This window comes from Lethenteron reissneri, chromosome 10 (genome assembly GCF_015708825.2).
Source record: "Lethenteron reissneri isolate LAM-NWPU_2019-01 chromosome 10, ASM1570882v1, whole genome shotgun sequence".
NCBI lineage: Eukaryota > Metazoa > Chordata > Hyperoartia > Petromyzontiformes > Petromyzontidae > Lethenteron > Lethenteron reissneri.
The window spans coordinates 7,105,591-7,124,679 of record NC_083788.1 but is presented as its reverse complement, the minus strand read 5'-3'; the positions used below and the strand labels follow the sequence as shown (position 1 = coordinate 7,124,679).

At 43.1% G+C, this 19,089-nt stretch overlaps 1 protein-coding gene across 3 annotated transcripts; it reads left to right on the top strand.

Annotated features, from left to right (window-relative positions):
- Positions 1-239: 239 nt before the first annotated feature.
- Positions 240-18,153, top strand: LOC133340889 (double-strand-break repair protein rad21 homolog). 3 transcript variants are annotated; one of them, XM_061549358.1, is made up of 14 exons: positions 240-298; positions 2,924-3,141; positions 3,520-3,649; positions 4,201-4,300; positions 5,366-5,472; positions 5,834-6,112; positions 6,831-6,956; positions 7,286-7,408; positions 8,269-8,492; positions 9,024-9,162; positions 9,664-9,950; positions 10,819-10,992; positions 12,907-12,984; positions 13,674-18,153. In XM_061549358.1, exons 2-14 carry the CDS (start codon positions 2,998-3,000, stop codon positions 13,863-13,865), a joined length of 2,103 nt encoding a protein of 700 aa, XP_061405342.1. In that variant the 5' UTR covers positions 240-298; positions 2,924-2,997; the 3' UTR covers positions 13,866-18,153. The 3 variants fall into 3 exon arrangements, with proteins under 3 accessions (XP_061405342.1, XP_061405343.1, XP_061405341.1); XM_061549359.1 differs by lacking the exon at positions 240-298 and adding an exon at positions 588-656 and having other exon boundaries at positions 7,289-7,408; XM_061549357.1 differs by lacking the exon at positions 240-298 and adding an exon at positions 588-656.
- The last annotated feature ends 936 nt before the right edge of the window (positions 18,154-19,089 follow it).

The following is a 19,089-nucleotide window of genomic DNA, read 5'->3' as shown; positions in this document are numbered from 1 at the left end:
ACAGCAAAGTCACCTGACTTTGTATTCATCCGCGTCGGTCAAAAACATCACAGTACGTCGTCACACACAAAGATAAACACATTTGTATAAAATATATCGCATCGATTCCAATCTAATGGAAATAAATGTGCGGTCTGTGATCGATAATTGAAGGTTTAAAGCCGTTTCACTGCGCGCACTACTTCTCGTCGAATTTGAACGGAGTTTTGGCGGGAAGGCACCGGCCGCCATCTTGTTTTATTCCCGTCGTGCCCCGCGGCGTAGCCACCGTGAAGCGAGCGGCGGCGCGAAAGCTGAGGTAAAACGACTCTCGATCTTATTAAAATACAATTCGCATAACGTTTACAACTTTATTATTTGATTCGTGCTAACGTTGTGCTCTGTTAAAGTGTCTGCGCTTATGCAGCGAGACTGCGAGTTGAGTTAAAAAGTCTTTGATGCGGCGCGTTAACACTGGAGGCCTGGGACTAGTCGAGGCGAGGCCTGTGCTTTATATGTATTTCCGTTAAACGTTAAATTATTTTTGCGTTTTCGGTTATCGGCGATGTTAAGTAACACCGCGGTAGTTTATATTTCGTGCCGTTGGGGTTTTGACGCATTCGTGACAACAGTGTTTGTTTCGCGAACTTGTGGATTTTTTTCGCGTGGCCTGGCTGGTACCACTTCGTTGTTAATTAAATGTTTTGTATATAACAACTATTGTTAGTGCTTTTGTTAGCATCTATGCACCGTTATAAGTTGCGTTTCGTGCTGTGGTTGCGATTTTGTGTTGTGGAGTGTTCTTTGTTTACATAACGAGCTAGTGTATCCACAATGTATACAGTACTGTAGGTTCAACTTCTTTCGCACCGTACGTAGCCAACCTGTGCGATTCGGGGGGTAGGAAAACAAAACTTCCGTGGCCAGCTGTGAAAATCCACCTCGACTGAATAATCTTGTCATTTTTTAAAATGTGTGTGATGCTAATTTCGATATTTTGAGGAAAACTTGGGGTTTATTTATGAAATGTATCCCTCTAAACCTAGTGTGTATTCGCTTTTTATGAATGTTAAAGTACTAACAAGGCGGGAGGAAAGATGTGAAGAAGACAGTGCTCTTTCTGACTGTTGGATTATACGTAATTATTATGTATGCATTGGTAGATTGGGTATGTGTTATACGTTGAATTAAAGCATAAACCAAACGCGTACCTATATAATAACACGTATTTACGTCAACATATTGGCCTCTTTGGAGCAATTGTGTTTTGTTAGTCTTTTGCGATGTTTTCCAACCTTTGATTTGAAATTTCGTAGGGTCCCGAAATGTTGGGATCACTGGCCTAGCTTACATACTTCGGCATATCGAGGTGTGGTCACAACGTTTTGAGATCTTGTAAGGTTTAAAACTCCTTGCCGACCTAATTCTTAACAATTTCATTTGTTTGCTTATGTTGGGTGGTGGAGGGTTACACGATAAATTTAGCCATTTTATTACGTGGTCTAACCCCTTAGAAAGCTATTATGAATCTTATTTTTATTACTTGGACACGATATTTTTTGTTAATTACTGAAATATTTAACTTTGAAAATAGATTGGGATAGAACAGCTCGTTTGTAAGCCTGCCCATGGTGTAAATTAACCCATACATAGCAAACAGGTAATTAGAAGTATACAAACATTTTAAATCTATAACTGTGTGTATTTTATAATTACACTTACATATTAGTTGCACACGTATATTTACCAGTATCAAAGCAACCACATTGCTTTGCGTTATGCCCTCAAAACTGTTTAGAACAGTGAACAAATAGGCTGTGTACTCGCTGCAAAACGTTATTACCGAATACATTTGGTGAAAATGTATGTAAAAAACGTTATTATACGTTCGGTTTATATCTGTATTATAGCCAAGATTTGAAAAGTGTCATTACATAAACAGTACAGTAAAATACAGAAATTAAGTCTTTAATTAATTATTGTTCCAGAAATCGCCATTGTAAAATAGGAAATTAATATCAACAAGCTCAGAACTTGTTAAATAAAGGATATTGATGTATTATTTTACGTACAAGACTATAGAAAAGCATTTGAAATTCATGAGGGTCTGTTGTAAATTTCGTAGAAACACGGGTTGAAATTTATTTACAGTACCAACGTTCCCATTACCTCTTTTTTTTAAATAAAATATGAAATCACGTTGGACAATAAGAGACTTTATTAGCTTATGCATGTAATGGTGTCCCCTGAAATTCAATCAGTTGTGATTTGGGGTCATGATTTTATTTGGTTATTTTTGTTCTGTGTCTGGAATTAATGTTGCCTGGAGAATTTAAGTAACCCATTTACAAAAAATACACAAACATACAATAATCTATTTTTACACGCACAATTAAATGAATGTATTCTGAGTGTAAGAATGGATTTTCATCGACGAATTGATTATAATTACATGCCTATTATGCTATTTTAGTGCATTAATTTGCAGTCTAGCTAGTAATAGACCTGCTTGTACTACTTAACTCAGAGATTTGAGGACCTGTAACCCACGGGCCAGATACAATCGGTCAATGACTTGCTTTTATGCAGTCTGTGGCCACATGGGGCCATATAAAGCTGACCACTTCAAAACGGCCTGCAAACGATATCCAGTCATCACTGCAAGCTTCTTAGCAGCACTAGAATAGAACATTTTTAGACCTAGCAATAGTGTATATTATGTTTGCACAGTTGGTCAACTGTTGTTTCTCGAGTTATATGGAGCACAAAGTAAATGTATACAGTATTGGCATGATCAAAATTTAGCATTAACTAATGCTTGGTTGCCTGCAAAAAGAATATGAAAGTCCGATTTGGCCCTCAGTAAGGAAAAGTGCCCCCACCCCTGGTTTTAAGGGGTTAGTTGTTGCAGTGATGGTGATTGTATCGGTGTGTGATGTGGCAGGGCGCGCTGGCGAAATTTCTATCTGAGGGAGGCAAGCGTTCTGTCCCAGACCCGCCGTCCACTCTCCCGCCACCATGTTCTACGCACACTTTGTGCTCAGCAAGCGGGGGCCGCTGGCCAAGATCTGGCTGGCCGCCCACTGGGACAAGAAGCTGACCAAGGCTCACGTGTTTGAATGCAACCTCGAGAGCAGTGTTGAGAGCATCATCTCACCGAAGGTTCGCCCTGATGTCATGTGACCTTTCCCCTATAATTTTTGTGAGCTCTATGCTCATTCGGTAAGGATGTGTGACTGATGTGGGGGTTATGGTTAATATTAACTTTTTGGACAATTCGTGAAGCCCACTGATCTGAGCACTGTTCCCTTGTTATTGTTCACAATAGTAGTCCATGCTGAGTTGGTCTCAAAATTGGCATATCAGTTGACTACTAGGGGGAGCGGCGAGCATATTTGTCCATTTTTTGTTACATTAAGCATTTTAATTTTCTTTACGGAATGGAAAATTACTTTTGTGACAGTAGCTAGCAATGATTGCCAATGACGATAGCCCTGAACTTAAATTGTTCTGGCTTATTTATTTGTCCTCATGCCGCAGGTGAAAATGGCGTTGCGTACGTCTGGCCATTTGCTGCTGGGTGTTGTGCGGATTTACAGCCGGAAGGCTAAGTACCTCCTCGCCGACTGCAATGAAGCCTTCGTTAAAATCAAGATGGCCTTCCGGCCTGGTGAGGAAATTGCTCTGTTCCCTGTTTGTCCGCAAACTGAAGAGCACGGTATTGGGTTGGTCCTAGGGCGCCATGCTGATGAGATGTTAAATACCTTGCCTTGATCGGCAGGTCATGGGTTAGATCCCGACACTTGACACCTGTATATTTGGAGTTCGCATGTTCTCCCCGCGGTTGCGTTTTCTTTTTTCGTGGTGCTCCAGTTTTTCCCTTCACAATTATAAACATGCATTTAGAATATTTGGCTGCAATTAATTTGTACATGATGAGCCATTTCGTTGAGCTATCATTTGTAGCAAGGTCGCTTCTGAGAAAGAGCTATATAGCTCAGTGGACCTTACCTGACACGACAAAATTAAGTCCTTTGCCACGTGCATTCTCAAATGTTCCTGGCACTAGCTAGTGCAGAGGGTGCTATGTCTTGAATTGTGCACGGGCGTATAAGCTGTTGGTTTTGTTTAAATGCATGTTTACAAGTCATGTGTTATAGATGTCTGTGGGGTATGATGTATGTGTATGGGATATGTAATTTTGTACGTATATGTGTGCAGGTGTTGTGGACCTTCCTGAGGAAAACAGAGAGGCTGCTTACAATGCGATCACACTGCCTGAGGAGTTCCATGACTTCGACCAGCCTCTGCCTGACCTCGGGTACGCTTGAATAACTGTTCCTACCTCATTGTGTCTGTCTTTGTATGTGTGTGGAAAGCAGCGATGCAGTGGTTAACACACTGCGCAAATACCCCGGCAGTTTATTTAGTATGGACCTGTCTTGGGTCTCATCTAGGTCAGCTTGGCCTTAAATGAGTAGTGCAGTGGGTGAACGTCAGGACTGGGTAGACCAAGGCGGCCTGGTGTTTTGCTATACCCCTGCTGGCTTTAGTTGGTGCTCGAGAACAGGACTTGCCCATTTCGCCTGGCTTTCGAGGGTGTCTTTGTCCATGTGTAGTGACATGAATTAGCAATGTAGCAACATTGCGCTGGCGGGGAAGGGGATCTGCGGCTTACAGCAGCCCTGACGTCAGCAGGCCAGGTGATACACCAGAGGGGATATCTGGGGGAAAGGTTACAGAAGGGGCACTTGGGGGAAGCCCGGGAACCCGCTTGGAGGTTCTGGAGAGGGGGTGTGGCCGGGGCGGAACGGGGCCACACTGGGAGCATAAAAGTGGGCTCTGAGCAAGAGCTCAGGGCTGTCGTTTGAAGTGGGATCCCCGGCGTGCTGTTGAAGATCAATCATCGCCATCGTCGCTGTCGTCTTCACTCGATATTGCGCTGCTAGACGGTAGTTGGCTGTCTCGGTTCAGTGCCGTCCGTGTTAGACTGCTAGTGTTGTGTATAGGCTAGCAACCCACGTAGAGTTGTGTATAAACGAGCGACAGAAGAGTGTACCAGCGTAGGGTGTGTATTGCGCAAAGGATGCTCGGTTAAATAAAATAAGTGCCTCCAAGACTTGGCGTCTCCGAGTTAAGTCACTACACATGTATGTGTAAGTGTCTGTTTATACCCGCTTGTCTTAGTATGTATGAGTGTATCCATTGATATGCTCCCTACGTGGTCCCTAACATCAGTGGCTCATAACACATTTGAGATTAAGGGAAGGAGATCCACGGTATATTTCCCTGTGTGATTGTGTTCTGTAACATGCCCTGTGGCTAAAGCTGTTGAGTGCAGTGTATGTAAGTACGGAACACTGATCAATGTGCATGCCGCGTGTAGGGACATTGATGTGGCACAGCAATTCACGCTGAACCAGAGCCGCTTGGAGGAGATCACCATGCGAGAGGATGTGGGGACGCTGCAGGTCTTGCAGGATGAAGGTTATGGTAAGGCGACCATGCTTGCCCCATGGCCCTTAAACATTTTTTGTCTTTTCCCCACTGTTTTATCCAAATGTTGTCTTCCGTTTCATGTCACGAGACAAATGATGCATTTGCATTCTGGCAGAGCAGTGAAACCCATTGTGTTAAAGAACAACCCATAGAAGTGTATACTACAGAGTTACCACGAAGATCCTTTAAGTGGTCTCTAGTTCAAACTAGAGGCCACGAAGATGCCAGTTTATCACAAGTGGCTGCCTGGTTTCGAGTGACCATTGCCAGCTGAGTGCTTTTACCACTGAGCCACCCGACCACCGGAGGCAAATGCCAGTAGCACCACTAATCCCTGACACCCCCCTCACCCCAGCTGGATTTGGCGTGGATGAAGATGAACCTGAGATCGAGCGCCACGGCAATTCCGCGCTGGGCGAAGACATGCTGGTGAGCATCACTGGTTCGAGCCTGTTGTTCGACGCCGAGCAAAGTCGTGCCGACGTGGTCAGTCCCGGCAGAGAGGTTGTCATCGCTGGTGGCATCAATGTGGAGAAACCACCACCCACTGCGCCCGACCTGGACCCGTTGGAGTTCACAGAGGAGCCTTGCGGGCAAGGCAACGATGGTTTTGGTGACGAGGATGGCATTCTGGGTGAGACGGCGTGCACAGTTTATTTTGCAGTTACTGTGTTGTGGTTACTACGCTGTTACTCTGCGACTCAAAAAGTCGAAGCTAGCTTAGAGTTTGCCTGGGTGAACTAACTGAAAAATATCTGTATGAAAAGGCTGATGGATTAATGTGTTTTTTCAACGTATTTTTTTCTTGGATTAACATACCCTTGTTTGTTTATTAATTCTATTTTCCATTATACAATGTGGTTTTGAATTAATGGCAAACAACAGTCAAGCGTGGCGAAGTATGGCCAGATATCCCCCACGACCCATACGATGTCGGTAGGCCCTCATTCAACAGAGGATTGAGAAAGGGCTGGCCATGTACATATGTACTAGTGTGAAAATACGTGGTTGATTGAGTTTTTAACTTGGAGGGAAGTAACAGAGAGGCGAGCGGAGGGACAAAACTGCAATTGAGTAGATTTTTGGGGGAGATGAAAGTCAAGAGGTTCAAAAGAGGAATGGTAATAGGCCTGGACTTAAAACAGGAAGTAGTCACCATTAGGAGATTCAGACAGCAGGGGCAGCAGACTGAATGGCCATCCATCAGATAAACATTGAGTGGGTGTCAGTTCAATACCTTAGAAAATTCGGTGGCCAGGTTTCTCTGGTGCTGGCTGCACCACCCCCTCATCTTATCTACCTTGTTTAATAGGTGCTTGCTAACAGCATTTGTGCGTGGTGCGCGCGTGCAGTGGATACCCTCCTGCGTAACGAGCCTGGAATTTTCGACGATCCGGCTATCAGGGCCTCGGAGGACGACGTGGGGCTGCCCATTCATGGCCCCAACGATGACGATGATGTGGATGATGACGATGATGGTAATGCATTTCTTGCTTAGTTCATTTAGTCTTGAAAGTGATTGTATTGATTGTTTTGATTGATGATAGTATTCTGTTGTTTTGTTTAGTGTTGCGTTTATTGCATTGATAATATATTTAGTTTATTTTACAATACTGTGATTGTTGCACTGAATGTGTTGTGGTGATTGTACTGTCTTTTGTATTATATTTTATGCATTTTTATTGTTTTGCTTAGATTGTATTGTGTTGATTGTGCTTTGTCAGTTACATTTAATTGATAACACTAGATTACTTGCATATTATATGATTTAGATTGTAATTACCACCACTACTCCCCTGTGCCTCAGTAGTCGGACCCATGAGCCCCGTGTCTGATGACGCGGCGGAGCCTGTGCCTACGCTGGCCGAACAAACCACACTGGTGCCCAACGAGCGCGAGGCCTTCGCTCTGGAACCCATCGACATCACGGGTAAATCACTAACCGTCACTCATCATGTGACATACTGCTGCCTTATTCCACCGCCCCTTTTCCTCCAGCACAGATGTGTACTGCTTTTGCTCCACAATTATTGGGGGACCACAACTATCCAGGTGTTAGTGAATAATTTGGATAGAAGTGGAATCAGAAATTAAGTAACTGATGTTATTAAATGTGATGTGGAATTAAATATAGGAATCTCGAAAGCATTCATCATTGTGCAGGCTTTGTTAATCCACTGCATGAAGGCCTCCATACATTGTTGGTCATTAGAATTGGTTGATCATACTTATCACACTGGGCAGTTCATATTGGTGAGAGGGGGGACCAGGACTGGTTTAGATGTCACTTACCACTAATGTTTACCTGTGACCAGGAAATGAACACGGAACACTGGGTTTAAAGTGTAGTGCACTGAATATTGTGCCCCCCCCCCCACATACATGAACACACATTACTACAAAGACACAGTCATCATTAGCATTACCTTATATGTGAAAATTGGGTAATGTTTCAGCAAAGGTCCTTATTTATAGTAAACGCAACATAGAATGATTCATTGTCTTATTGTTGAAGATCACACTCGGGATTGGATTTTTACCTGGTAGATGGTGCTGTCATAAAAGTGCTTGACTGAAAATAACATTTAAAACTGGGTTGGCTGGGGAGTTGATTCCGTTCAATTGTTATTCCTGATCAATGACTCCATTGGAAAGACTGGCCCTTGCCACATGCTCAGAGCTTCAGATAAAATGTAGTGCCACCCCATGCTTATTCATAAAAATATTTAATATGCATAACATGTCCCTGACTGCACCCCCATCCCCTGCCACCAACTATGTTGCACGCAGTCAAGGAGATCAAGGCAAAGCGGAAGCGCAAGCTGATTGTGGATAGTCTGAAGGAGCTGGACAGTAAGACTATCCGCTCACAGCTCAGTGACTACTCGGACATCCTGACGACACTCGACCTGGCACCGCCTACCAAGAAGCTCATGATGTGGAAGGAGAGCGGTGGAGTCGAGAAGCTCTTCTCTCTGCCTGCGCAGCCACTATGGAACAGCCAGCTGCTCAAGGTGACCTGGGGATGAGAGTCCTGGTAAAGGGCAATGTGGGGCTGGGAGACCTAGGAAAGGGTGGCCTGATAAAGAATTAGCTGTGAAAAGGTGAAATAAGCCAGTGAGCTTGGACAGTTTTGGGGCAATGAGATCTGGAAAAAGGTTCTCTTTGTTGGAATGGTCTACTTGGGTAGACCTGGGAAAAGGTGAGCTAGGGAAATTAAACCCAAGCAAGGATGACATGGGGATGTCGTATGAGAGGTTGACTTACCTGGAAAAGTTTTGCTTTGGGAAATGGTTAGAAAGGGAATAGGGATTTAGGAAAACGTTATGTGGTGCAGAATTAGTTGGATCTGGGAGACGTGAAGTCGAATTAGCAATATTCGGGTGGTCAAGGAAAAGTTTATAAACAACCTTGATGCAGCCAGCCATGGAGGCAAACTACCCCTTAGCACAGCTTAATATAATTCTGTCTAATGGATGTGTTGAGATATAGCCTTGAAGATTATTTGACAGCCCTGACCCCTACCACCTTTATGTCTTGAGCAGCTATTTTCACGCTGCCTGGCGCCGGTGGTGGCGGAGGAGCTGCGTAAGAGGAGACAGGGAGGCGAGGCTGACGCGTTGGAGGAGCTCATGAGAGAGTGCGAGAACCCTGAGGTCCCGCGACATGGACACCACATCATCGGTATGGTGGTGTCGCAGACACAAGGCATGGGTAGACACAGACACACAGGAGATATGGCACAGGGGAATGTGGCAAGTGAAGATAATCATGGGGACATTGTACAAAGAGGAGACACTACACTGGGAAATTACAATCCTTGAAGTGTAACCTTATGGCAAGATCAGTGACTAACTCGGCACATCACCTCTGTCTGTAAATCTCTGTATCCATATCGATGTCTGCGTGGATGTTCCTGTCTCTGAAAGTTTGTTTTAATGTGCCCGTGTCTCTTCATAAGCCTTTGTCTCGGTGCTTGTATCTACGTGCTATTGTATGCGAGTCTGTTTCTGCTTGGCCAGGTGTCTATATTCATGTGTCCACAAGCTTATGAACCTCTGTATGTTCATAAGCGCCTCTGTATATGCTTGTGTCTCTATGTAACCTTGTGTCTGCTTGCCTGTGCGTGTGTCAGCGTGGTATGCGCATACCCGTGTTTAAGTTCATGTCTTCCCGTGTGTCAAGACGAGGTGATTGCGGAGGAGCCAAGTCGCCTGCAGGAGTCTACACTGGTGGTGGAGGGGTCGCACGCCAGCATGGATGACAAGGGAACTGCCCCCCAGCAGCAGCCCCTGGCACCACCCGCCACACCCTCGCACGGCAAGGGGGTCAAGCGCAAGGCCAGTGACCTCTCTGCACCAGACCTGGCGCCACCCGCCACCCCGCAGCCTGAGCTGCCACCGCCGCCACAGCACACGCCACAGACGCCGCAGGATGTGCCGCCACCGCCAGAATTCATGGAGCCCATGCTTGTGAGTGATGTACACCTGTTATTAAAAGAGGCAATGCAAAAACACATACATGGGTCTTACCTGATCAGGACAGACTTAGACTGCATGTTCCAGGCTGTCTGATAAAAGATAGAAGCTTAATTAATAAGAAAAGAAATAAAAAAAATTGTCAAGCATTTTGTCATGGCACTATAGTGACATCAGTTATGCGACTCCATACATCAATGCTGTGATAACACAAGTTAACTTAAAACTTACGCCTTTTTTATTTGCTAAAAAAATATATTTTTTTATCAGGTAAGGCCCACTAAACTGTATGGCTCTTTTTCAGAAGCGACCTGGACACAAATTAGAGGCAAATACTGTAAATACATGTTTCTAAATGTGGAGGGAAAAACCGGAGGACCTGGAGAAAAATAAACACGACCATGGAGATAACATGCAATCTCCAAATAAACAGGCATCAGGGTCAGGATCGAACCCACTACCTCCTGTATACCAGGCAAGGTAGTTAGCATTTTGCCACCGTGGTGCCCTAGTACTGTAAATTACAGCCCTTTGTCAATTCACTGCAGTATGAAGGCCTCTCAACACTTTTATTTATGGGTGTTGTTTGACCATACTTCACCAACAGTGTGTTTTGGTGAATATGGGGGACCAGTGCAGGTTAAGATATCACTCGCCACTCATGTTAGCCGTGGCCGGGAATCGAACTCAGATCACCCTGGTTTGATAGCGTATTGCTCTAACTACTGCATGATTTTTCACCCCCCTTTCTCCCTCACTACCTCCCTTGAGAGAGTGCTGTGACAGAGCACGTGATCATGATTTTTTTTGTATTCTCATAATATTGACGCATCCGATAACCTATTTTCCTTTGACCCGGAAGCCGGACACCACTTTGGAGCCCCCTCCACTGGAGCTGACGATGCTGGACGAGCAGCCGATAGTGCCGGCCAGCCTTGAACAGCCGAGCGAGCAGCCCAGCACCGTCTCCGACATTAGCTTGGCTCTCGATGGGAAAACCAAGGAAAAGACGGGAGAAGAGGAGGAGGAGGAGGAGGTGAGAGCACCCTTTCTTTCCCTCAGAGACACAGCGATTCCCTGATTTATTAGGGATTGGAACGATTTGTTTATTAAGTCACAAGTTAAAATGCATTTTTACACTTGTGATATGTTATTCGAATTGTGTGTGCAAGAATCGATTGTGTTCAATCTATATGTGCCGTAAATATATTTGACCGTTTGCTAGGCCTGTTAAACGAATCACCCCACTCGCGATTCCATGAATTGTCACGGTATGGGGCTATGATTCGACCAAAGAAAACCAACAATTTTTTTACAGTTTAACGCGTAGGCTTTCGCGTCCATTTGGGCCTGCATAGAAGTGAAATTAAACATGTTAAAGTAGCGCTGCAATTGAACACTTACAATGATGCACAAATCAACAGGGCACTGAATGCCAAAACCCAATCAAATTACATGAAAGTTGAAACTGACCAAGTAATTAAAACTATTAAAATACCGTACATTGCGGGAGTAACTGATAAACTAGGCAGACTTTTGGAAAAACCAAACATCCGAGTCAGATTTGGCACAGTCCAAAAACATACATAAACTAATATCTGGTACTAAAGATGTATTACCGAAGCTATCAACAGAAGGTGTGTACCGGATTAATTGCACTTGTGGCAAATGTTATGTTGGGCAGACAGGAAGAATGATCAGCATGAGACGAAAGAACACCAAAGGAATATTAAATACTCCCAAATACAACTGTCGGCAGTGGCAGAACATGCGTGCCAATAAGGACACTACATTTATTTTGATATGGTTGAAGTTCTGTGCAAAACGAGTTACTACTGGCCAAGACTAATTAGAGAATCTATTGAAATTGAGAATTTGTTTTACCGTTCGGATAGCTACAGGCTTAGTGCTGCTTGGAAGCGAATCATCAAATAATACATTGTTGAAATCCGTGCCTATCCAGGTCACCATATGTCAATAGGGATAACCTGTCAAAGACAATAACAGGTACTGCTGTTTTAGTGCACACAAATGATAGGTGGTACAGGAACAATGTGCTTGCATAATGTATTTTGATTTCCATATGAAATAACCCAACCGGCAATGGATACCCATTGTTATTTATATGCATTAATTAATCCCCCCCCCCCCCCCCCCCCCGTCACACGTGAAGGGCTCTCAAGTGATATCACATCTATCCCTGTAAGGAACGAAATAGGAGGATTTCTCCATAAATCTGTCTGTCTGTCTGATGATGCTCGTTGTCGTTACTGCCGGAGCAGCAGCCCTGATTGAGTCGGCGCTCGCGTTTTATCCTGCCCAGCGTGGCGAGGCTCCTCCCTCGGCCCCCCCCCCCGCACTCCTCTGGATTCCCCAGAGGGTTGCTCTGTGCTTTGCCCACAGGTCCAACTGGTAGAATGGGCTGTTACCCCTAATTCCATTGTCTACCAATCCCTCAGTGGCACGCGCTACAGTGACTCATTCAATGTCACTACACTAGTAACGAATTGGCATGCTCTTTTTATTTGAAAAACCTTACTAATTGGCTGGTTTAACGACACATTTATGCGATCTAACCCAGAAAAACCTATATTATGGATATTATGTTAACATTTTAGAGGTTGCCGGGTTCATGTCAATGAGAAAAGTTCTGATTCGTAAAAGTATGCATTTAAACACATGTCTTTCCTACATAATGTCAGAGCACGAACCTTCGGCTGTTGGTAAGGCTAAAATCAAACAGCTTATCTTTTGTGTTTGGTTATGTCAAAGATCATTTAACAATTAGGGTTGGACATTGCAACGTTGCAAAAGCCTTGGTGTTTCCGTATGTTTTTAACGCACCTTTATTTTTTTTTTGCGGGTGTTTTGATAACGTTATATAACTTGACACCGCCTGGGGGTGTCTGCATGTCTTGGAAACAACTTTACATGCTGCGTGTGTCCACAGGAGGTTGGTGATGAGAACCAGGACCAGGAGGAGAAGAGATGGAACAAACGCACACAACAGATGCTGCATGCGCTACAGGTACCCCACGTCACTCACATAACCCACCTGTTTTTGTTGTCTGCCTGCTTCATAGCACCTGCAGCGGTAACGTGTGTATGTTGAACTTATTTCGCACCGTACCTAGCCAACCGTGCTATTTGAAGGTGTAACAATGAGACCACACAGTATAGCGGGTGGCTGATATCACTCTGAGCCAGCACCACAGTGATTTAAGCCTTGGAACTGGATGGCTTTCTCAAAGTGTTCATAATGGCCCTGACAGAGCACTTAGCCTCTGCTGCAACCCCAGGTTTAAGCCTTATGGGTGGGTGTCTTTCTCTTGAACTTTATAACGACTGTCTCACCCTGGGTTCCCATTCAAGATTAACCAGGGTGATTGAGTCTTTTAAATCTTAAATACTGCATATGTTATGCATTAGCTTCATTAGACTGAAAGTGTGTATCATAGCATGCTTGCTATCTTGTTTCACACCAATGTTTGTCAACACTAGTCCAGGGTCGTGATGCATGGAGAGATGACGTGGGGGATAGTTGGAGTGTTAAAATTATCATAATTTCACTTCATAACCTCATCTTGTTGTATTAGACAAATGCCACAGTGCTGTTTTTTTACATCCCGCTTCCACTGGGATAAAACTGGTGTCTCTTACCGCTGCCATTGGGTTTTACTCCCTGCTTGCCCCCCCCCCTCCTTCCACTACACGCAGCGGGTGCTGGCGAAGACGGGCGCCGACTCGGTGAGCTTGCTCGATTTGTGCCGACGGAACAACCGCAAGCAGGCAACGGCGAAGTTCTACAGCTTCCTGGTGCTCAAGAAACAGCAGGCCATCGACTTGCGGCAAGATGCGCCATTTGGCGACATCGTGGCCACGCCCGGCCCACGCTTTCACAACCTGTGACGGCCGCATGCGCGTGCATAGTGGTACCGAGGGGGAGGGATAGGAGGTGGTGGGATGGAGCAACGGGGGGGGGGGGCGGGCAGGGGAGGGGAGGGGGGACGCTACAGCCACCACCACCGCCGCTGTCCCTTTTGTACCGCTCCGTCGTTTGGCACTGAGTGTCAGTCAGAGCGTCTCTTTGCAGTGAGATGCAGCTATTGTATGTGTGTGCACAAGTGTGTGCATATTTGTGTTTGTTTTTTATATTTACATGCACATACTTGTAAACACTCGGTGCTGCCACTGACCCTCTCAAGGAGGTCATGAGTACACTTATTCACCTGTTAATGCTTGCCTCAGCCACGCCTCCTCACCCCCACAGGTAGTTTTCACAGATTGAAATCTCGTTCCCAAGCCCCGTCTTACCTGATGGTGAGAATGGGAGACTTGTAACGGTTTGGGAGGAATTCACTGTGTGTGTATATATATGTACATACACATGTTTACCTGCACATGTGTACAATATGCACTCCGTGTATACACACTGTCCACGCAGTGCATGTACATGCACTCAGTGTAGAGGTGTACACATGTACAGTGTATACACGTGCAGTCTGGTGTAATTATGCACATGTATGGCACGTACATATACACATATACACAGTATCAATATGCGGTGTATGTGTGTATACGCACTGTGTGTGTGCGTGTATATGCTGTGTTTATGGTTTTTTTAATATAAAAATGTTCACTGTCTTAGGGCACATGAGTGCAGCTCTTTAGGTCAATAACATGAATGTTCAAATTGCGATGAAAGCACCAAGTTTAGTGCAGATGCAGTTTAATGTATAGTTTTTTAGTACTGTTATGTTATGACCCTGACAGCTTCACTATACACACTATGACCTTGGGAATTAGTTAATGACTCCTATTCTCTATTTAAATTACGTTGCAAGCTACATCTATCAGATTTGGTGCTTTTGCATTTTGAACTGTTGCCTACACATACTGCAGAAAGGATTATTTTCGTCACTAAATGCCCTCTAGTTGTAACTCCAGGAAAATTTTAATCAAGTTACGTGTCCTGACAGTGAGAAATGATGCAGTGCATAAAATGTACATTTTGTGTTGATAATTATATGTATTAAGAAAGGAATAAAAACATAAAATAAAAAATATGCCAGAAATGTAAAAAATACCATATTTCTATTGGGTGCTGGAATAACAAAGCTGGCTAGCTGAAATGGTGAAGTTTGTGTTTCAGTTAGAGGTATGTTACGTATAAGGTTAGTTATAACAAAGGTAGTGTTGCAAGGGATTTTTTTAAATGAAGGATAGTGTAAAGGGTAGTTCTATCGATACGGATAGGGAAAGCATGCTAATTTTATGGATGTGCTTGTGCAGAGAGGGTTGATGCTTTTTTAAGTGTAGGTATAAGCCAAGCAAACTTAGTGAAGAGATAAATTCACAGAACTGTGCAGCTGAGTTTGAATCTCAGACCATTTATTGATTAATATTTTAGTTATTTATTTTGGTGCCACATTCATCACTGGCGTTGGTAAGAGAACGTCAGCCATTGGTACAGGTAGCTGATCGTTGGGCTGAATAACCCTCCCTGGCCAAGAGGTGTGGCAGCCATTTGATTCCCCTTCGAGATCTCACCACTGCTCGGTGCAGCTCAAGGGATTTCATTGAATGAAAATTTCAGTGCACAATGGTTTTATTTGAATGTTCTAGTTTGTTTTAAGTTAATAATTAACTATTGTGAACTCTTTTTGGAGTGGCTTCCTTTTCTAAAACCTGGTTAAGCCCACATTTACAATAATTGGTTAAATAAATTAGTAAATGTTCATGATTATTTTGATTGCAGAAATATGTGTACTAATAGTGGCCAACTGCCAATGTTTATTTCTCAGTTTTTTTCATGAAATTTGAATTGTGGCATCAACACTGGTTTAACATTTTATTTTTAAAACATCTATTCATATGGTCATAAATAATAATAAATTGAGGGAACTGAAATTAAATTCTAAAAAAAACATCCACAAGTTTCATAGAGGAAATAGATTTTTAAAAATAACCAGAAATGCAGAACCCATTTCGATGTTCCCTAAATATGAAAACCTTTGTATAAAATAAGTTTGTTATATTACCATATGAAACTCAATTATCGCTTGCAAGGGAGATCTGTAAGCTAACTATGCAGTTTAATACAATTTGCAGTATTTCTAAATGTAAGATTTTCCATGTCTTAAAGAAATCCTACATTTGATAATGAAAACGGGACATTTTGTTAATAAATTAGAGTTGCCTATGGCCTCCCAGATCTCCTTTGAAAGACAATCGTTGATATAAATCAGCTCCAACCTGGCTGAATAATGGCCGGTGAGAATCGGAAAGAGTCGTTGGTAGGGTGTGGTCAAATTGGGGGGATTCTTTAGCATTTGGGTCGAGCAAAAAAATTATCACCTTGGATGATCATCATTAGGGCGAGCAGACGAGTGGATTTAAATGGGTTCTGTAGAACTGTCGAGACCCAAAAGTTGTGTAGAAATGTGAACCCATTGAACGATTGCACGTTACAAAACTTGTGGGGTTTGATTGTTGATCTTTCTAAATTTGGATTCATTTACATGTGAAGATATTCTGGGAATACAACCTGATTTGTTAACAAGCATGGTTCTGAAATTGGATTTTAGCAGAAATGTGTAATCCAGTGGTGCGTTTACAAGTCCATCCCTATGTACTAAGGTTTTGGATGTTGGCAAGCCTTAACTCAAAGGCATCCATTGCTTATATCAATAATATCTGTTTAATGTTGTATCAGATGTCACAGACCTTATTCAAATGGACCACTTGTGCAAGTTTATGTTTTTTGGTTTTGACATGGTGTTCGGTTGATAACTCCTTTCTCTAGAACTGCTTTGTGTGTTTAGTTGTCCTTCCCCCGCAGCTGCGATTAGCACGGTGGGCGATGTACGGTGATAACGAAGTTCAACAAAATACGATACAGGACCATACTGCTGAGAGGAATATTAGCCGAACATCATTCCCGCAATCGGGCTTTATTAAAAAATATATATTTTAACCTGTTAGACATTACATTTTAAAAGTCATTCATAACCATTAGGGTTGTTGGTTATGTATTTTAGATCGAGTTACACGCTTTTTTCAGGCTCATGTGTGTGTTATGTTCACGTTTTATATAAAAAAAAAACATTTTATCTACGTTTGCTCACTTGGAAAGTTATACTTTGAACCGTGGGTAAAGATGGCGTTCTTTTATGTTGCATTGTCGAGCTTCTAGTCCTTTCTCTCTTTTACCAAGCTTTGGCATTTGAGTGTAAGCCAGGTAAAGTGATGTTCATGGTGATTGGTAAACGTGTAATAAGAGATGCAGGAAAGTGTAAGGTGGGCTTTAAAAAAAATACATTATCTGGCATCGTTATTTGGTTTACTCCCATAATCTGAAAGTGAAAAATCGCCAGAAACCCATTTGTGAACATTTTCAAAAATAAAAATCAATATGTAGTTATATTTACCCGTTTCATATGATACACAGTCTTCATGGTCTCCCATCTGGTAAAATACATACCTTTTATTAAGGAATTATTTTGGCTGTTCAAGTTAAGTTTTTGCTTAAGTCATGCAAATGTTATGGGGATATTTGGGCATTACACTATTGAGTTAACGTTGTTAAAATGCCAAAAAAAATCAATCATCTTCAGTACAAAAAAAACCTGTGAAACGGTCATGAAATTAGATTCCAGTTAAAAGCAAATATTTAGTCTTGACTTGTTTGCACTTGTGAATGCATGCAAACTCTACGAATTGGTAATACATTGCAATAAAGACAGTTTACTTTAACAACTTACAGGTCATAAACCTTAATAGTTCGGTTTTATTGGATCAATTATAAACTACAAGTGCGAAAAATATGACTGTCTCGCATTTTAAAAGTCACTTCAAATGTTTTGCTACAAATCTGAAGAAAAGTCCCCCCCCCCCCCCCCCCATGTATTTTCACTTTTAATAACGCCAAAAGTGTCCCTCTAAGTCACCACATCGTGGCTGAAACCCGAGCTCCCAGAGCCAATATTCATGACATCAATTTCATTCTTGTTCCCCGTCGCTTTATAGGGGAGTTGGTTGTATGTACATAAAGACATGTTATTAAAATATAAATGATTCATATGTTTGAGTTGATGTAAGTTTAGTTGCTGAGGACGGTGCCCTTTGGCCTTGCGTGTGTTTCCGAGCTGTAAAGGTAGCTGTAATATGAATAACAATAAAACCGTTTTAAATAACATTTGCTTTTTTTTGCTCATTGATTTGCTGCCCAACATCTTCCACAACGTAACGATTCATTGTTATTTCATATTGACGGTAATAATTTTTTGGTAAATATTTCCTGTCGGCAGTTAAACGATTACTCTGCAGAGGGAGACTAAACAATACCAAAAATGTCAAAGCACCCCAACATTTTTTATTGGTGTCAGATCTACACCCGCGGACCTCTTCCATTTTTCTAAACCGCTACTGTCAACAGCTTCATTCCGTGGTCGTGACGTGCGCTACTGCTGGAACCACGTGTTGTTTTCAGCAAAACGTTTGTATCGGGGCAACTTAATTCACATTATATGCCCAGACTCAGGCATTTCCGCTGAACCCCAAAAAATCCCTCCAATGCGTTTGTCTGGCTTCATGAATCGAGGCGTAAATCACGTTGAACAGTAATGGTGCCTTATTTTGTATGAGCCGCAGGTACATATCTTGAATCCTCGCTGCGCTTTTGGCTATTTAAGTCTAAGGTACAAACAATGAACACTTGAGAGTGCTTAAATCTGGCTGAGCCCCCGGTAAAACGAACCATTAAGATGCCTTAATCTTGCTCATTGAGCATCAGACACTGATGCCGAAGGTCACGATCTCGTTCCACGAACAAAGTTACACAGCGATGGGAGCGGTGGTGTGTGTGGTTAGCACACTGCGCTATGAACCAATGTAGTCTGATGTGGTGTTGTGTGGTTAGCACACTGCGTTATGAACCAATGTAGTCTGTACTACTGAGCTCGATTCTCGGACATGGCTAAACATCAGCTGCGGAGAGACTACTGAACCTCACCGTTCAACACAACCCGCACCGACCAACGGGGTGAAGTATAACAACCAAAAAAACACCCCCCAATCTCATCCATGATCAGCGCGGTGTGGAAGAGAGAGATAGAGGGAGCCCTTCATCCAG

Coding starts and splice junctions, on each gene's coding strand:
- LOC133340889 (XM_061549358.1), top strand. CDS start 2,998: ATGTTCTACGCACACTTTGTGCTCAGCAAGCGGGGGCCGCTGGCCAAG. Junction 8,493..9,023: donor GGAACAGCCAGCTGCTCAAG/GTGACCTGGGGA, acceptor TGTCTTGAGCAG/CTATTTTCACGCTGCCTGGC. Junction 9,951..10,818: donor AATTCATGGAGCCCATGCTT/GTGAGTGATGTA, acceptor TTGACCCGGAAG/CCGGACACCACTTTGGAGCC.